Source organism: Vespula pensylvanica, chromosome 7, assembly GCF_014466175.1.
Source record: "Vespula pensylvanica isolate Volc-1 chromosome 7, ASM1446617v1, whole genome shotgun sequence".
Classification (NCBI taxonomy): domain Eukaryota; kingdom Metazoa; phylum Arthropoda; class Insecta; order Hymenoptera; family Vespidae; genus Vespula; species Vespula pensylvanica.
In genome coordinates this window covers 7135149-7153089 of record NC_057691.1, presented here as the reverse complement: position 1 = coordinate 7153089, position 17941 = coordinate 7135149, and the positions used below count along the sequence as shown (strand labels likewise).

The 17941-nt window shown below is 30.7% G+C and overlaps 2 protein-coding genes across 4 annotated transcripts; one reads left to right on the top strand and one right to left on the bottom strand.

Moving 5' to 3' along the window:
- Positions 1-474: 474 nt before the first annotated feature.
- Positions 475-16514, bottom strand: LOC122630409 (dnaJ homolog subfamily B member 6-like). Of its 3 annotated transcripts, none has more exons than XM_043814875.1 (8): positions 16285-16514; positions 7393-7502; positions 6308-6417; positions 5100-5210; positions 3571-3744; positions 2935-3181; positions 2527-2616; positions 475-1743 (listed from the first exon to the last, which is right to left on the bottom strand). In XM_043814875.1, exons 2-8 carry the CDS (start codon positions 7455-7457, stop codon positions 1578-1580), a joined length of 963 nt encoding a protein of 320 aa, XP_043670810.1. In that variant the 5' UTR covers positions 7458-7502; positions 16285-16514; the 3' UTR covers positions 475-1577. The 3 variants fall into 3 exon arrangements, with proteins under 3 accessions (XP_043670810.1, XP_043670811.1, XP_043670812.1); XM_043814876.1 differs by lacking the exon at positions 16285-16514 and adding an exon at positions 8197-8413; XM_043814877.1 differs by lacking the exon at positions 5100-5210 and having other exon boundaries at positions 16285-16503.
- Positions 16515-16893: 379 nt separating this feature from the next.
- On the top strand, positions 16894-17735 carry LOC122630767 (prefoldin subunit 1). Its single transcript, XM_043815639.1, has 2 exons — positions 16894-17086; positions 17154-17735. The coding sequence occupies exon 2, from the start codon at positions 17176-17178 to the stop codon at positions 17554-17556; it is 381 nt and encodes a 126-aa protein (XP_043671574.1). The 5' UTR covers positions 16894-17086; positions 17154-17175; the 3' UTR covers positions 17557-17735.
- Positions 17736-17941: the final 206 nt, after the last annotated feature.

Genomic DNA, 17941 nt, shown 5'->3' with positions numbered 1-17941 from the left:
TGAGAGAGATATATACATACCTGAGAGAGATATATACATACCTGAGAGAGATTTTCCAAATAAATCTAAACTTTAATTTCATTCGTATCTATCGATCCAACTTCTTTTACGTGTTGATTAGGTAATAGACGAGACGTAGATATAAATAAACGTAATTAATAATGTATTTCTTCGCGTTTAACATTTTTTGTCGATATTATTATATATACATTCGCGCATAAGTAACTAAGTACTTAAAGAAAAACATACACAAGAAAAATATAATGTAAACTAGAAGGCTTTCGAGGAAAAGAGGAGGATTTCAGGGAACTATGCGTTCGCCATTTAATTCTAAATGAATATATACCTTAATTAACACTTTGTCGCTTCATAATTATTAAATGACTATGACGAGACAAAAATTAAAAAAAAAAATAACGAAGATAGAAAGAGAAGAAGAAGAAGAAGAAGAGAATAATGAATTATCGTGCTGAGTTACTGAGACAATACAATTTTTATTTAAGGCAATGATAAAGCAATGGGTCTTCTTATCGAAATATCTATACGCACTTGACCGATTCAATGTTTAAAACTTAAAATTATAAATTTTTAATGGTGACACGGCGATACTTGTGATAAGAGCTTAAAATTTAATAATAATTATCAGTTCTGAAATTTAACGACGTATCTTACTCGATTTTTAACACACTCGAGAGAATGATGCGCTTATTATATATGTACGTACGTATGTATATGTATGTATGTATGTATGTATGTATGTATGTATGTATATATATAGATATATCTGACAATTAAAATGAAATAAATTTTTAAGTAAAACATACGATAAATCATTTGGATTCTTTTAATTTTAGAACAAATGATTTCATTATTTTAATATAATCCTTAAACATTGATTTTAAATGATGATATTAAATGAAGGTCGACGAAGCAACCGAAAAGAAAAACAAAATTATATATATATAATTAATATATAAAATTATATATATATAATCGACTCTAGAATGCTATCTGCAGACGTTATTATTACATCGTTTTTCTTACAATCAGAAATTTTAAGTATATTACTATTTCTAATCTCGACATTAATTTTATTATTTTATTATTCTTCCAATCGTATAGATATGTAAATCTATACAGACTTTTCTTTTTTTTTTTCACCGAACATCACTCTCACAAGATACGATTATTAAGTCTGATATATATCCGTTATATTAATTATGTGGAACTTTCCTTCGTTAAGCGACAACAGACGCGATGCCGTAGTAAATAATAATAATAATAATAATAATAATAATAATAATAATAATAATAATAATAATAATAATAATAATATAATTATAATTATAATAATAATAATAATATTAATAGTAGTAGTAATAATAATAATAATAATAATAATAATAATATAATTATAATTATAATATTAATAATAATAATAATAATAATAATAATAATAATAATAGCGATAAAAAAGAAAAATTTACATCAAGTCCATCGTACCGCAACCCAATCGATCGTTAATAATTATTGAGGAAAGGAACCTGAAGCGCAGAGAAATGACGATGCGCGTCTTTTTACTTTCTCTTACCCTTATCCACCTTCTTGACATGTGGGTGATGATGGGTTTTGTTTCTGCTACCCTTTGGATAATCACCATGATGTATTTTTACGGTCTGGCTAATCACGGTAACATCATCGATCCCCTCAGCGACTTGACGACTTGTCGATACTTCGTCGAACCTGATAAAACAAAAACGTGACGAGAGCAGGAGCTTGTAACTATGATCATTCTCCTAGCGTTTGCTTAATTTTGTAACGTTTCTTTGATTTTCTTATTTTTTGCGTGTATTATATATATATATATATATTTTTTTATTATTATTATTATATCTTTTTTCTGTTTTTATTATTTTTTTCTTTTTTTTAGTTATATTTATTTATCTATCGCCACGATCGCTCGAGCTAGAGATCCTGTCACTGCCATACGTCTCTCATCTTATATATGACATTCCGTTGGAAACAATACAATTGAAATGCGTTGGGTACACACACACACACGAAGATAGAGACAAAGAAATGAGTTTGAAAGAGAGAAGCAGCCAAATAATAGTTTCTAATCGAAAAAGCTCAAACTCGATGGACGATTGAAGAAAATAAGAGAAGATAAGTGAAAAGATGAAAGTGAGAATAGATAGAAAAAGAAAGGGGAGAGAGAAATAGTGAGACGGATAGATAAATAGATAGATAGATAGATAGATAGATAGACAGACATACAGACAGACAGATAGACAGACAAAGAGACAGAATAGAGAAAAATACGGATTAAAGATAGCAAAAGATAGTCTCGACGGTCTAACACGCGGTTGGTCCTGAGAGAGAAAACACGACTTGTGGATAATGCTGGTAGCTGGATGCCGTTGGATTAGCAGTACTTCGTAGATATATTTCGAAACGTGACGACAGGATATTTTCTCGATTGCCGATGAGAGATCGAGTCGAATTGAAAGTTTAATTTAACTGTACGTTATTGACTGTGGTACTCCGTTCACCGTCTTGGATTTTAGGACGTCGTTCTCGTATGACATTATGGTTTCCTTCCCGTCTTCGTATATCCTGATAACAAAAAGACAAAAAAAAAAAGAACAAGAGATTATTAAATTGCTTAAATTCTATAGAACATTACAATAATATTTTCCCTTTTGTTTTCTTTTTCTACTTGCTTCATTATCATCATCATCATCATCATCACCATCATCATCAGTTGAAAATATTGATTTATGTTCCTTTTTGTTATAACTTAGAAATGTGAAAAATATCGACCGAAGATCGTTTAAATTAATCATAATCTTCTAAATGACGTTAACGTACTTTGATATAAAGAAAAAAAGATATATATATGTGTGTATTGTGTATATGTATCTCGATCATTACTTTTTGGTGGTTATCTTTTTCCCATTGATGAAACGTGTCGATGTACTGGTTTTTATTGCTGCTCCACCACCTGTCGTTCCGTCGAAGCCAGTAAACGTGCCAAACGAAGTATAATTGCAATATGTTGCTCCTTCAAATACATCGTCGAACGGCGAATGAAAACCCAGACGTCCAAATAACGACGTGTTCAAACTGTTGTTAGAACCATTTCTACCTGGTCCTCGACGAACACCAGGCCCGAACATGCCTAAACAAAAAAATTAATTTTCATTATATACTATACTAGATTATTAAGTAAACTTACTTCTATTTCATTTCAAAGATGGATACCATGTACCTCGCATACAATCTGAAAACAAAAAATTTGCCTAAAAAAGTATCGAGATAGAAAAATTGAATTCTTTTTAAATCATCTAGGAACTTTTGGCCCGTCCTATAACTACCATTATTCTAAATTATCTGTCTCTTCATTTTCTTTATTACATATAATAAGAAAATTATTATTAATATGTAATTACTATTATTATTACTATTAATGTTTGTAATCATTATTACTATTATTAGAAAGTCTAAGGATCCATCCGACAAAAGAAAAGATAAAGTAATTTTCTTTTTTTCTTTTTTTTTTTTTTTTACCAGCAAAAGGATCATCGAAGGACGAGTTGGAAAAGAATTCCTTAAAGACCTCCTCCGGATCCCTAAAGACGAAAGTGGTAAACAATGGCCTGAAGTCACTCTCATGACGTCTCTTGCCACCGTTCATCTGTAGACCCTCCTTTCCATATTGATCGTAAACACGCCTTTTCTTTTCTGTAAAAATTTCACAAACAAACAACAAAATGTCATATTAATATTTCAATCTAATAAATGGATTTAATTGATTAAAGAGCTTTTCATAACAATTTTATTCGTTTCAAAATCCAAGAAGAAGCAGCAAGGGTTCTGCGAATTTCAAATGTGTTAGTCAAATATTTGCTGGGATTGGTAGTTGTTTATGTCGTCTTTTTTCTCTTTCCTTTTTTTTTCTTTTCTTTTCTTTTCTTTTAATAAACAAGGAAATTGGCATGGAAAATCATCGTCTGGGAGAAAAGAACTAATTGAAGTTATTGTTCTTTTAGAAATAGAACAAAGAAAACTAATACAATTTATATATATATATATATAGGATTATTATATATATACATATACAAAGGGATTATTATAGTCGAACGGTCAGTTCTTTTCTCTCTCATTTTTTCTTTTTTTTAAATTATCAAGTGGAGACTGCTTGTTAAAAAGTGCTTTGCTAACAAGGTACACTCATTGTTAAATAAATAATTTGCGCATATCACGATGATGAGTTACGCATCTTGGAAAATAAAAAAGCGAGCGAATCCTGGACAAACACACCACACACACACACACACACTCTCTCTCTCTCTCTTTCTTTCTCTCTCTCTTTCTCAACGCAATGAAAAAAAAAAAAGAAAAATGTAATATATTTCCATCTCTTTTCTACACCTCGTATGTTTTTATAATATCAATTTAGAGATATGGAAAAAGCATATAATAAATTAAGTGCACATAAAAAAAAATTAAAAAACAAAAAAAAAGAAGAAAATCGAGATACAGAAAAAAAAAATATTTAAAAAAATAAAATGAAGAAAAAATAACAAACAATAACAAAAATTAATTTATGAGTATTTATCAGAGGGAGTCCTCCAACAAAAATCAATGATTCCTTTTCTTTTTTATCCTCTTTTTTATAACACTCGCACATGAACGGAAAATCGATTTTAACAGGAGGCTCTCTCAAGGATCTCACAAAGGTAACTCTCGTGCATAAATGATAAATGACAAACTACGAGCAGCAAATAAAAGAGATGATATTTTTCTCTCCGATGTGATCAAACGATCAAACGATTTTGCTTTTCTTTCCTTTTTTTTTCCCTTATCGTTCTCAATTCGATATTGTTATTTTTTTTATCCTTTTTTTCTTTTTTTTTTTTTTTTCATGACAAACGTCCAGCTTTTGCGAACACTTTTCCCTCCCTGTTCATTATTTGCGGCAACACGATTATTAAAATGAATTAAAAGTTCAAAAAGAAATTCTCAATGCTAGGCTAATCTTCAAATCTCTTTATAATGCTTTTTTTTTTCTTTTCTTTTTTTTTTTTCAATGGTACCAAAGTGTCGTTGAAAGGGAGAGTCAAAGTAACTCCGGAAGGTGAATCCACGGCCTGGCCTCGAGGACGCCTTCTGATACAATCGCTGGTCGTAGGTTCGTCTCTTCGCATCTGAACACCCAGACCGAGTGCCATCAGATTGTGTCCGGAAACAAAGATTTTTCGTTGAGCTTCCTCCTTTTAATTTTTTTTTTCTTTTTGTTTTGTTTTGTTTTGTTTTTTTCTTGCCGAGAGTTAATCTTTTCTTTTAACTGTGTTATTTTATTTTATTTTCTTTTTTCTTTTTGTCCTTTCCTTTCTTTTTTCTTACCGTCAAAACGTTTTACGTTCAGTGTACGGAAAAAAAAGAAATAAAGAAAATAAATTGAATTAAGTTAAATTAAATTAAATTAAATTAAATTTAAATTTAAGAAGAATAAAAAAAAATAAAAGAAAATATAACAAAATAAAATAAATCAATTGTTCGATTGTACAAAAGAAACAACTGTTGGGACAAGAGAAAAATCGACGAGCTTCAAACAAGTGGAGTATTTCTTTTTTTTTTCTTTTCTTTTCTTTTTCTAATCCTCTTTCAAATTTAGTGTCATCTAATAGCTATTGTATATAGAATGACTGTGTAATTAGAACTATCACTAAGGCTATTTGAAACATTTGCGATTTTTCATTTCTTCTTTCTTTTTTTCTTTTTTTTTTTTTTTTAAATATAAAAATTTCATTCTTTGAGTTTACAAAAAAGAAAAAAAAGATAGGAAAAGAAAAAAAATTCAGCAAATTTTTCAGATGTCTTTCATAAAAAAGCTTCACGTAGGAAGAGTGAAAAGCGTGCGTTTTTCGAGATAGAGATAGAGAGAAAGAAAAAAAATGATTTTTTATATATATATATATAAATTATTCTACTTGTGGGATTCGCTTTTGGAAGAAAAGCTCTCATGCGAAGCACGTCTACGCCGATGAATAAAATTTATGCTCATCTTTCTTTTTTTTTTTTTTCTATTTCTTTATAAAAATTTTCTTCTTCCTCTTCTGCTTTCCTCCTTGGATTCGATCATAATTAGAATCATCGATTAGAAATTTCTTTTTCCATAATTTTTCCAGCTCCATTTTTTGTTTTTAACTTTATAAGATCATCGACCCTCACTCAATTATATTTTGTCTTTTGTTTTTGTTTCTCTTTCGCTTTTTCCTAAGCAGGAAATATAAATTCTTACCGTCTATCAATACTTCATATGCTTCAGATATTTCCTTGAACCTCTTATTCGCTTCGTCCAAATTTTCGGGATTTTTGTCTGGATGCCATTTCAATGCTAATTTTCTGTATCTGAAAATATCAAACGAGACCAACGATGCAATTACGAATTACATATACATATATACATTTTTATACATTATAAATATATTCTCTTTTTATATGCAATATATTTATTTTTTGAAAGTTCAAGATTTTTTCTGGATATCAAGTTAAAAAAAAAAAAAAAAAAAAAAAAGAAGAAAGAAAGAAAGAAAGAAAAAGAAAAAAAAAAAGAGAGAAAATAAAAATATATTTAAATTCTAACTATACGAAATGATCGATTCAAGAAGACGTAAAGAAACTATTATACTGATATATCATTGAAGTTATAGTTTAATATTTTACAAGGATGTTTTACACAAACTGGTTCATCCAAGAGAAGATCTATTTTATTACGATCGTCATGCCTCGCTTTCGAGAATCGAATATACAAGATCCAACCAACTGTTCTTTCGAATTCGAACTTGGATGATGGCCAAAGTACGGTGTTCTACTTGCTCCTATTGCAGAGCTTTTCATTCAATTTTTCACCGGTAACCATTGAGAAAATGTATTCGTGTTACTTCTTTTCTTTTTCATCCATAAAAACAAAAACAATAACAAAAACAAAAAATTATATACATTCGAATTTGAACGATAGAATTCTTTCATCATTGAAAAATCTTGCCTTAAATCTTAATTTTTTCTACCTTATCTCATATCAACATCGACTTCACTCGAATATATTAAAATACTTTTCTTCTTTCATATAAACTTTCTTCTACCTTTTCTCTACTTTCTTTTACTTTCTTTCTCCTCATAAAATACAAAAAAAAAAAAAAACAAACAAACAAAACAAAACAAAACAAAACAAAAAATCAAATTTGAATAATCGAATTCTTTGATCGTTCAAAAATCTTTTTTCTGAAATTTTAATTTTAATCGCGTCTTGAATTAACATTGCTTTTTCGTTCCGTCATAAAATCGACAAAAAAAAAAATAATTGTTGTTTATTATTGAACTTACGCTTTTTTTATATCACTGCTGGTAGCAGTCCGTTGTACTTCGAGAATCCTGTAGTAGTCGACCATCGTAGTATGTCTTTTATGCTCGGCTATTAGAGCTTAGGCAACCACCTGTCGGACAATGCAATCGTATTTAGTTATAGTAATTAGGCAACACCATTCGATCGGCCAGCTGGCAAGTATCAATATTGAAAAAAGGGGGTCGTTGATAGGACAAGATAATTTGAAAACTATGACCTACCCTAATTTCAATTCGAACTTGTCTCTCTCTCTCTCTCTCTCTCTCTCTCTCTCTCTCTCTCTCTCTCTCTCTCTCTCTCTCTCTCTCTCTCTCCTTCTTTCTCTCTCTCTCTCTTTCAATAATAATTTTAAGATAAAAATTAATTGAAGAAAAAAGAAAAGTTCAACTATAAATTCAATAAATTTTTTCATACCCGTTATAACATTAAAAACGATTATATTTTATCACGTCGGTGCATAAAATTTTGTCTTCCAAATTTTCACAATAGAATTTTACGAGGGTTTTCCTTATTTTTTATTTTTCCTTTTTTTTTACGATAACTTCGTAAATTTATGACAAAGAGCCTTGAAATGTGATTGTTATCGACGATAATTTATTGTCGCTAAGTATAAAGAAATATTCTCTCTCTCTCTCTCTCTCTCTCTCTCTCTCTCTCTCTCTCTCTCTCTCTCTTTTTCTCTTTATGTTTGCCTTTCATGAAGAAAAAATACAAGAAAAGGAAAAAAGAAAAAGAAAAAGGAAACGTTACACATGTATAAACGAATTCATTACTTTTATACTTACTCGCTCGATAAACTTATGTCAGAAGCTTGGCACTAGTTCTAGCGAGATAGGCACAATGTTGCATAGCAATCACCTTTAAATAGCAATAACGCATATCTCACGCTTTCCGGCCATTTATATTATCGAAGTGCATATTTTTATCGATCACAACAATACCGAATCTCGAATTAATATTTTACGAAACAAAAAAAAAGAAAAGAAATTCATAATCGATTAATTATCGTGACGATTATAAAATTATTTTAAAAGATTTCTATTAAAATTTCACCTTTCTCTCCCTCTTTCTTTCTCTCTCTCTCTCTCTCTCTCTCTCTCTCTCTATCTTTCTTCTAATTGCAACCAAAAAGAAAAAAAAACAAAAAGGAAAGAAACGATAGGAAAAATAAAAATAAAGTCAGAAGAAATAATACACATCGAAGAATTCACGTAAATTAAATTTACGATCGATCGCAATTAACTCGAAGATAATCAGCGAAGATCGAAAGGGATCTAAGGGGAATAAAACAAGGAAATCGCTAAGGAACGCGCTAAGTCGAGTAGCGTGAGAGCGAATTCTCGGTAGAAAACTGAGCTCAAAGTCAAAGACTGGACCGACGAAAACGCTAAAGTTAGCCGAACTGAGTATCGAAAATAGTTTGAAACGCGTAGGTGGAGGTCATTACGATATTCCACCCCACCTTTCTTCTCTGCTACCACCAACTTTTTCACCTTTATCTTCGTAGGATTTCTTTTTATTCTTTTCTATTTCTCTATTTTGTTACAGGCACTTAGATGTTTCAATAATGGGGGGAAAAAAAAAAAAAAATACTTTTCTTTCCTTTTTTTTTTATCCTTTAAATAATAAACAATGAAAAAAATGGCAATAGAAAGTTTAAACTCTTATCGATAGAGTAAATTTTTTGTTTAATTATCATTTGAATAACAAATATAAATTTTATTTTATTTATTTCCCACAAGATAATATCTCGAATTAATATAACAATAATAATAATTGATTTTTACGCGTACGTCTTGTAATAAACGAAAATATGAAGTACGTTATTTTTAGTTTAACTCGTAACGTTTTCAATGATCGGTATCACGCACTAACATATGTACGATCCCACTCGCATTCATACTTTACATAAAACAATTTATCATTTTCATCGTCTTTGTAATACCATATATATGAACAGTCTCTTACATATTTAAACTTCCCAACTAAATATAATACCATCATTTTATTTTGGTCGATCCCAATTTCTAATTTTCATCGATGCATACTCCTCAAACATTACACAATGCAATTAAATGAAAATACAAAAGGATTAAAAAAAAGAGAGAGAGAGAGAGAGAGAGAGAGAGAAAGAAAAAGAAAAAGATAAAGGAAAATTATCACGATCGGGCAAAATTCCAAGAATGGTAAAATTTAACATACTCGTCATCGATCTGGACACTTAATATTTTTAATCGTAATAACATTTGATTCGAACTTTAGAACGTTCGATGTTGTCGTTTTAACGTGCTGAAAAGTGCGCCAAGATCAACATTTCAATCATTTGCATCGGCAAAAATTCTTTCGAAGCGAAGAACAGACAAATAAAAATAAAAATAAAAATAAGGATAAAATTAAAAAAAAAAAGTAAGAAATAATTATAATAATAATAATAATATTATTATTATTATTATTATTAACACAAAATAATAACATCAAAGTCTCGTAACGAGTTATAGCCGAATAGGGTTCTCAAAGTAGGACAAGTAGAAGATACCTTCACGATCACGACCTTGCTTCTCTCTCTCTCTCTCTCTCTCTCTCTCTCTCTCTCTCTCTCTCTCTCTCTCCTTCTTTCTCCCTCTCTCTCTTTTCTTCCTTCATAGTCGATAGGAACAAGTTACGTTATGAACTCTTTCCGTGATGATTAGATCTCGAAGGTGTTAGTTCGCAAATAGGAGAGAGAAACAGCCATCACCCTCCTATCTATGTATCTATCTATCTGTCTATCTATCTATCTATTTCTCTCTCACTCTCTCTCTTTCTTTTTCTCTCTGTCTTCGCCCTAGCTTACGTGCACAATTTTTGTTGGCAACTACTAGTACTACTATACGATGGATTTCGCAAACTTCTGCTTGAGTCAGACTCGAACGAAGTTTAGTCACGACACGTTAATATCTCTTGTTTTTCCACGCTAAATGGGAAAGATGGATAGATAAATAGAACGAAAGAGAAAAAGAAAAAGAAAGAGAAAGAGAAAGAGAAAGAGAAAGACGAAGACAAACGCACGGGAAAAAAGGAAGAGAAAGAAAAGGCAGCGAAGAGGAGAGAGACGATAAATTAAAATTAGAATTAGAATAAAAATTAGAATTAATTCGTAGTTTATATTCATAGAAATGTCGGTCAAAAAGAAAAGAGATAAAAATATGAGGAACGAGAGAAAAAAGAGAAAGAGAGAATAGACAAAGAAGGAAAGAGGATCTTTCTTCCTCTTCTCATATTCTTCCTCGAAGCCAAAACCAAAATGATTCTGATTAATCGAGATCGTCAAAAATGGAAACCGAGAGAGAGTTCTTCCGCACTAAATTATCATAAATTATTATATTTAGATATATTATTATTATTATTATTATTATTGTTATTTATTATTATTGTTGTTGTTGATTTTGTTGTTGTTATCGTTGTCGATAATAAAACTTTCTATCGGTTAGACTCATGTTTAAAGCAGAACTCTCATACCGGAAGTTATAAATGTCTATCTTAATGAACAATCTTTTCTCATGAACGACAAAGAGAACTCGTGCCAATAGCACCAGAAAATACTTAGATATCTTCGAAAGTGTTCGAAATGATTTGAAGGATAAAGAAATTGTACTCGCGAGACAGGGAGTTAAATCGAAAATCGTACGTACAGTTTTCTCGATATATCGACTCTGTACTTTTTACTGCGTTTGTATATGTGTATATATCAGAAGAGTGAACACGGTGATTCATATTTTTCATGTTCAAACGAAACACGAAAGGTATAGTACTTACGTAGCAAACACGTTTATCTCCTACGCATGCATGCTAATCATTGAAACTAAAGAACGAGTGGGCTTTTTTCGAGGTCTCCATTTTGACTTTCGATTGTACGTACGTATGTATGTACGTATTTATATAGGAAAACTTTTTTTTTTGTTTTTGTTTTTTCAATAATCGATTTTAACAATCTACGTATATAGGTTCGAATATCGAAACGAAAGAACATCGATAATAGATCTCACAAGAAATCGAGCAAAAAAAAAAATATCATTTATCGATTCTTCCTAGTTCTCTATCTCTCTCAAATTTTAATTTAGTTTTAGATAATTTAGATTTAGATAATATAGATGTAGACTTAATACTTGATTTCTATGACGATGATGTATAGAAAAGAAATATTAGAGAAAAATATGTCTTATCGATAATCAATCAAAATGTCGATTATCAACTATTGATCAAAATGTCGATTATCGATTCTTCTCTCCCTCTCTCTCAAATTTAAATTTATATTTAAACCTAATATCTAATTTCCATATGACGAATAAAAAAGAAATATTAGAACGACATATATATGAATCCATAATAAAAAAAAAGAAAAGAAAGAAAATAAAAAAAATAAAAATAAAAAAAAAAAAGATAAAATTTGAAGGATGCGGAAAAGAAGCGACAAACGACGCCATTGTCATCGTCATCGTTGTCATCGTCCTCGTCGTCGTCTTCGTCTTCGTCTTCGTCGTTGTGTCAAGGTGGGCGTCCTTATGCGACTCTCGCGAGGGTGCTGACGTCAGATTTACATATATGGACACAGGACGACGTATCCAAAGAAAAAGGATTTCAAGAGATAGAGAAAGAGAGAAAGAATTGGTTCCTCTTGAAAGTAAAAATGTATAATTTAAAGGACTCCGAAAGATTAGATAAACGATTTCTAAAGGTAATCCTAAGGAAGAAGAATGCGTATAAAGAGGATTAACGATATTACACGTTTGAAATTTGAGATTCATTTCCTTTCGGAATGTCCATCTGGGGTCCTGCTTTTTCATCTTATGAGTCAGACACAAAGAGACGCTCTTTTCTTCTTTTTCTTTCTCTTCCTCTTTTTAATCTTTCATATCTTTATGTACACGAATCAATTTTATATATATATATATATATATATATATATATATATATATGAAAATTAAAAAAAAAGGAAAGAAAAATTGTATAGGTACATACTTAATATATATATATTTTTTTTCAAAATATTAAATATTAAAAATTAAGTAACTGTCAACTATAAAAAATCGTTACGAACATCTAGGACCTGAATCAAAATGTTAATATACAATTTTGTCTTTCTAAATTGAAAAAGAAAAAAAAAAGAGAGAGAAAAAGTTTTTTCTATTTTTTACAATTTCCTGTTAATAAGGATACGTCCGTTTGCCGAAAGATAATTGTCGAGTTTAGTTTCACGAGAAGCTAAACTCGATAAATTTATCGACCAACACAGTGAGATACTCGGTAAACCCACAGTACTCTGCGACACCGAGAGAAATCGACAATGCAAACAAGCCATAAGGATGAACGCAAATTTTATCAACTGTACCTCCTCTAACTATCCTCTATTGCTGGTACTGCTAAATACATATGTATATGCATAATGCATAATATAACGAGCTTACCAGTGTCAACGTACTAGACGTATGTATATTCGTATGTACAACCGTTGGAAGCCATTTTCGAAAGATGATTGTTACGAGAAAATATGTTAAACGAACCATGAATTTTTAACGAAATGCATCGACTTTTTAAGTTAGAAAAATTGATGCGAAGTTTGTGATCCGAATAAAAATTGATACCATGACACCATTTGACCCAAAGAAAAGCAAACGAGAATCAGAAAATAAAAGTGAAGAGAATAAAGCAAAAAGATAAATAAATAAATAAATAAAATAAAATAAAATAAAAATAAAAATCATGCATGTCAGCAGAGAAAAACCACGAAGTCAAGCTTTTTGATATATTCAAACGCGTCGCTGATATAATCTCATCGCGGTACCGTACCGACAAAATTGCGTAATTTTGATAAACACTATATTCATCACCTTGTTCGCCTTGCAATAATAAATCACTTTAGAATGCGAACCACTGTGAACAGAAGCACTTTCGAATAATCTCCCTTTTGATCCCCGACCCTATCTATCTTTATTAATTATCTCTTAATATTATACTTCCGTGTGAAAGAGTAGAAAATGGGAGGGTGAATTTTAAAAAAAAAATCTAACAAATTTATAACGTATATCCTGGATAATTGATTAACCGTATACGATAGGTTAGAAATAGATTCGACGCGGAAGAGAAAAAGCCCGGGAAATTCGAATTAAAACGAATATACGAATATACGAGTAATAGAAAAGATATGCATAAGGAAAAGAAAAGAAGAAAAAAAACATGGCGGCAATCGCGTTGCATCGTTAACTCGCGATTAATGGCGGGCAAATTCAAACTTGGAAATGTAAAAAAAATTCAAGTATCGTATTTACGAAAAAAACAATTCTCTAAGTAGACATAATGATATGGCACATGGTATCAAACGAATACGAGTGATAACAAGCAGTTCGCGTGCAGGAAACATTACGGTGAACGTGAGCTCCGTTAAATCGCGTAACCGTTGTACTAATAAAGAAGAATTTCATTAATATGGATGACACCGCTTGAATTTTATACATGAAGCCCTGTTATCGTAACAGTGACACTGATATACATACTACGCATAACGATCAACATGAATCTCTGTTTTTGAACTGTTCTTATTTCCCCGGTTTTTTATTTTATTTTATTTTATTTTTTTCTTCTCTGCTTCACTTTTTTGTTTGCTTTTTTTTTTTTACGAATCACAAGATTTGTAACAAAAAAATTTTTTAAATCCTCGTATCTTTTTATAGAGAAAAAAAGAAAAAAATTATTCTGATTCAATTCGTTCGTTCGTTCGTTCATTCGTTCATTCGTTCATTCGTTCGTATATTTAAATGGTGCACAATGCACACCACTGTATATGATTGCACCAATTGTTGCAATTATTTCAATGATCGTCGGGTAACGATAAACGAAGACAACGTTCAAATCACTCGACAGTTTTATTGATGGTAGCTAAAAATAGGGATCGATGTAAAAAAAAAGAAAAAAGAAGGAATTAAAAAAAGAAAAGAAGAAGAAAGAAAAAACAATTTTTCTCGATAACGTCTAGCTAAATATCGCGCCATTATACAAGATGAAACCTCGAATGCTAGAGTCTCGTTTTAATATCCTCAACCAGACACAGTTATCGTGTTATCGTCAGCTTTCTAATGGATATCGAACAACGATACGAGAAAATTCTCAAGAGATTTCATGTTACTCTTTGATGAGATTACAAAGCTTTTAATTTCCGATTAAATAATTATAAAAATATGAATAATCGATACATATATATATATATATATATATATATATATATATATATATACACGGAGGAAGAAAAAGTCGTATTGAGAACGTTTTACGACGCAACCGAACGAAATCAATAACTTTTCGAGGAAAAAAGGAGCGCACACGTATATAGAGAAACGGTTAAAGAACGATGTATAGGATCTTTTATGAATCATTATGATATCACGTACATTGGGTTATCGAACGACTATCACACTACTATACTACTATTGCTATTGCTACTACTACTGCTACTACTTTTCTACTACATCAGTTGATTCCACCAATAGGCTTAGTACGAGAAATTATTTAAAAGTAAAATGGATGTGAAACATAACCTACAAACTTTCTACTTTTCTACGTATGCGACTGACGCCGTTATAATCTTCTATCTGTATAATATATCTCTTACGATGAATATAATTATTATTATTATTAGAAGACACGAAATGCACGTTAAAAGCATAAGTTAATATAGAATCGAAATAATACGAGTCGTCTAATCGTAAATATGTTCGTAAATAACCAACAAAATAATTTACGTCGGACTCGATGAAAGATCAATACGATGATGACTATGTGAATCAAATAATAAGCAAACAAATAAATAAATAAATATATAATATATCTAATTGAAAGATAAGAATTATTAATTATTAATAATAAATAATTAATCTCTTCATTCCCAAGATTCACGAGAATATTCTACGATACATCATAATAAATTCTTCGAACGGACATACAGCGACACTTTGTACAAGATATAGAGACATAGAAAATAATAGGCCAAGATCACAAACACAGCAAACGCGATGCTTACAATTGGTTACCTTCCTGATTATTCCAACAACATGGCACATATGTAATCACGAAATTCTTACGTGTATGTAAATCAATCGATCGGGAAAACGTTTTTATTAATACCGAGTATAAATATTTTACTAGGTGGAGTCGAACTCCCTTCGTTTCATTTTTTTACGCAACGCACAAATATAATCATTTGAGGAAACCGTACTCCAATCACGAGTTCAGAGAAATAGAGAGAGAGAAAGAGAGAGAGAGAGAGAGAGAGAGAGAGAGAGAGAGGGAGGGAGTAGGACGATTTTCAATGATAGCAAAAAAAAATCACAAAAAAGGAAGGTAATGTGTACTTAATCCGCTGGTACATACGTACGTGTACGTAGTATATAACTACGCGGAGAAGAGAGAGAGAGAGAGAGAGAGAGAGAAGAGAACGTGTATGTAACGGCCAAGCTCGGACATTCGCACGATGGTCACCCTCAATAAGAGGCTAAAGGGCAATCCATCGCATCAGCAACTAAAAAAATATAAAATCTAAAAAAAACTTGAAAGCCCGATCTCCGACGTTGAAATTAAATGTTCGACGATGACGATGATGATGAAATTACGAATCGTATTTTTCTTTCTTTTTTTTTTTTTCTTTTTTCTTTTTTTTTCTCATCTCGAAATTATCAAGGTGGTTCGTACCATAAGCTAGAGAGAGAGAGAGATGGAGAGAGAGAGAGAGAGAGAGAGAAGAACGTAAAACTACCTCCCTTTATCGTTCTCACGAAAAGACAGGAATAAAAAAAAAACATGGGGGAACCTAATGTTCTACGTACGTCATATAAAAATTCACTCACCGCAAAGTGGTTCCTCCTTTCACGTCGACCAATCGCACTCAATAACAAATTTAATGCACAAAAATAAATGATTTTTCTGACCCGGAGAAGAGACACGGACCGCGGACAGGGAAAGACAGAGTACACGACAAAAGTAGAGAAACGATGCTAACGCTTGAAGTTGCTACAAACAAAGGTCGATATCTAATATGGCGTATAATATGTTTCGATCCTTCTAGACTCAACCTACCACAGATGGACCTATAACAATTGAACGATATAAATAACCTTAATCGCTATATGTTCTTTCCGTTGATTGATCGATTTAATTAGTTGACAAGAAAACGTATAAATAAATTAACGTTTATAAAGTAAATAATAATAATAAGTAAATTTATGCGATATTAAAAAAAAAAAAAGGAGAGAAAGAAAGAAGAAGAAAGCTTAAGGAAAATTTTCATGAGAGGACAGAACCGAACTACCAATCAGAATACGAGTTACGACGATAATACGTTGATCAAAGAGAGTTCATATAATGCGTCAATTTTTTTTCGACGAAATAAATTATTTTATCGTCGTTATTGTGAAGAAACGATTATTGGAATAAAATATTTTCAAAGAAGATTATTTAATGTTCTACGATATCTTTGATACATCATGCAAATATGCCTTTATGAATGAAGTCAGTTTGTCATATATGGATGAACTGTATATGTGAGAATCTTTATTTAACAATGTTATATTAACACATATATCTGATCGAAGGATTATCAAAGAAAAACGTGTGGTGTATTTACGTTTAAATTGAATCAATATATAAGAGGTAATGTAAATTAATTCTAATATATTAAGACTGTAAAATGCAGATAAAAATGTTTGATCGAAATTAGGAGAAAAGTTTTAAAGGAAAACATGGCAAGAGTACCGGATCAAGAATTAAAAAAGGCATTTTCGGAATTGCACGAGAAAATGGTAGATACCACGCAAAAATTAAAACTGGCTGATGTACAAATAGAAAAATTAAAACGTACGAAACAACGTGCACAACTTACCGTTAAAGAGATAACCTCTTTGCCACCGGATACAAGAACTTACGAATCCATTGGTCGAATGTTTTTATTTGATGATATTGAAAATATTAAAGTCGGTTTGGAAAATAGAATGAAAGCTGTAGACGAGAAGGTTCAAACTTTAGAAAATAATAAAACTTATTTGCAAAAGAGTCTGAAAGAGAGTGAAAATAATCTTAGAGAGATGATACAACAAAGACAAAGTAAAGATGCATCCGGCTGAATATTATTTCGAAATTATTCATTATATTTCTCAACGAATATGATACTTCATTAAAGATGCTAATTGTTTCAATATTTCTTTTGATATTTTAATTTATCATTATGTTAATGTTTCACTCATCATTGTCTCTATTGAATTGTAACATTTTCTAAATGCTATTAAAGATATAAATCGACGTATATACGTGTTTTTTGTTTCTTATTACTCGACATTCTGTTCAATAGAATATGCAGTGCATGCATACATCCATTCGTATATATATATACACACACACACACACACACACACACAATGTATACACACAAACATATTCTAGTATAAATTTTCAAAGATCGAAACAAACAATTTGTATGTTACTACTTTTCGTTTATTTCGGTATCTTTTT

Excerpts from the sequence above, each read along its gene's own strand:
- LOC122630767 (XM_043815639.1), top strand. The coding sequence starts at position 17,176 with ATGGCAAGAGTACCGGATCAAGAATTAAAAAAGGCATTTTCGGAATTG.
- LOC122630409 (XM_043814875.1), bottom strand. The coding sequence starts at position 7,457 with ATGGTCGACTACTACAGGATTCTCGAAGTACAACGGACTGCTACCAGC. Across the intron at positions 3,182-3,570 it reads CTTCGATGATCCTTTTGCTG|GCATGTTCGGGCCTGGTGTT; the intron begins GTAAAAAAAAAA and ends TTTTTTGTTTAG. Across the intron at positions 1,744-2,526 it reads GGAGTACCACAGTCAATAAC|GTTCGACGAAGTATCGACAA; the intron begins GTACAGTTAAAT and ends TTGTTTTATCAG.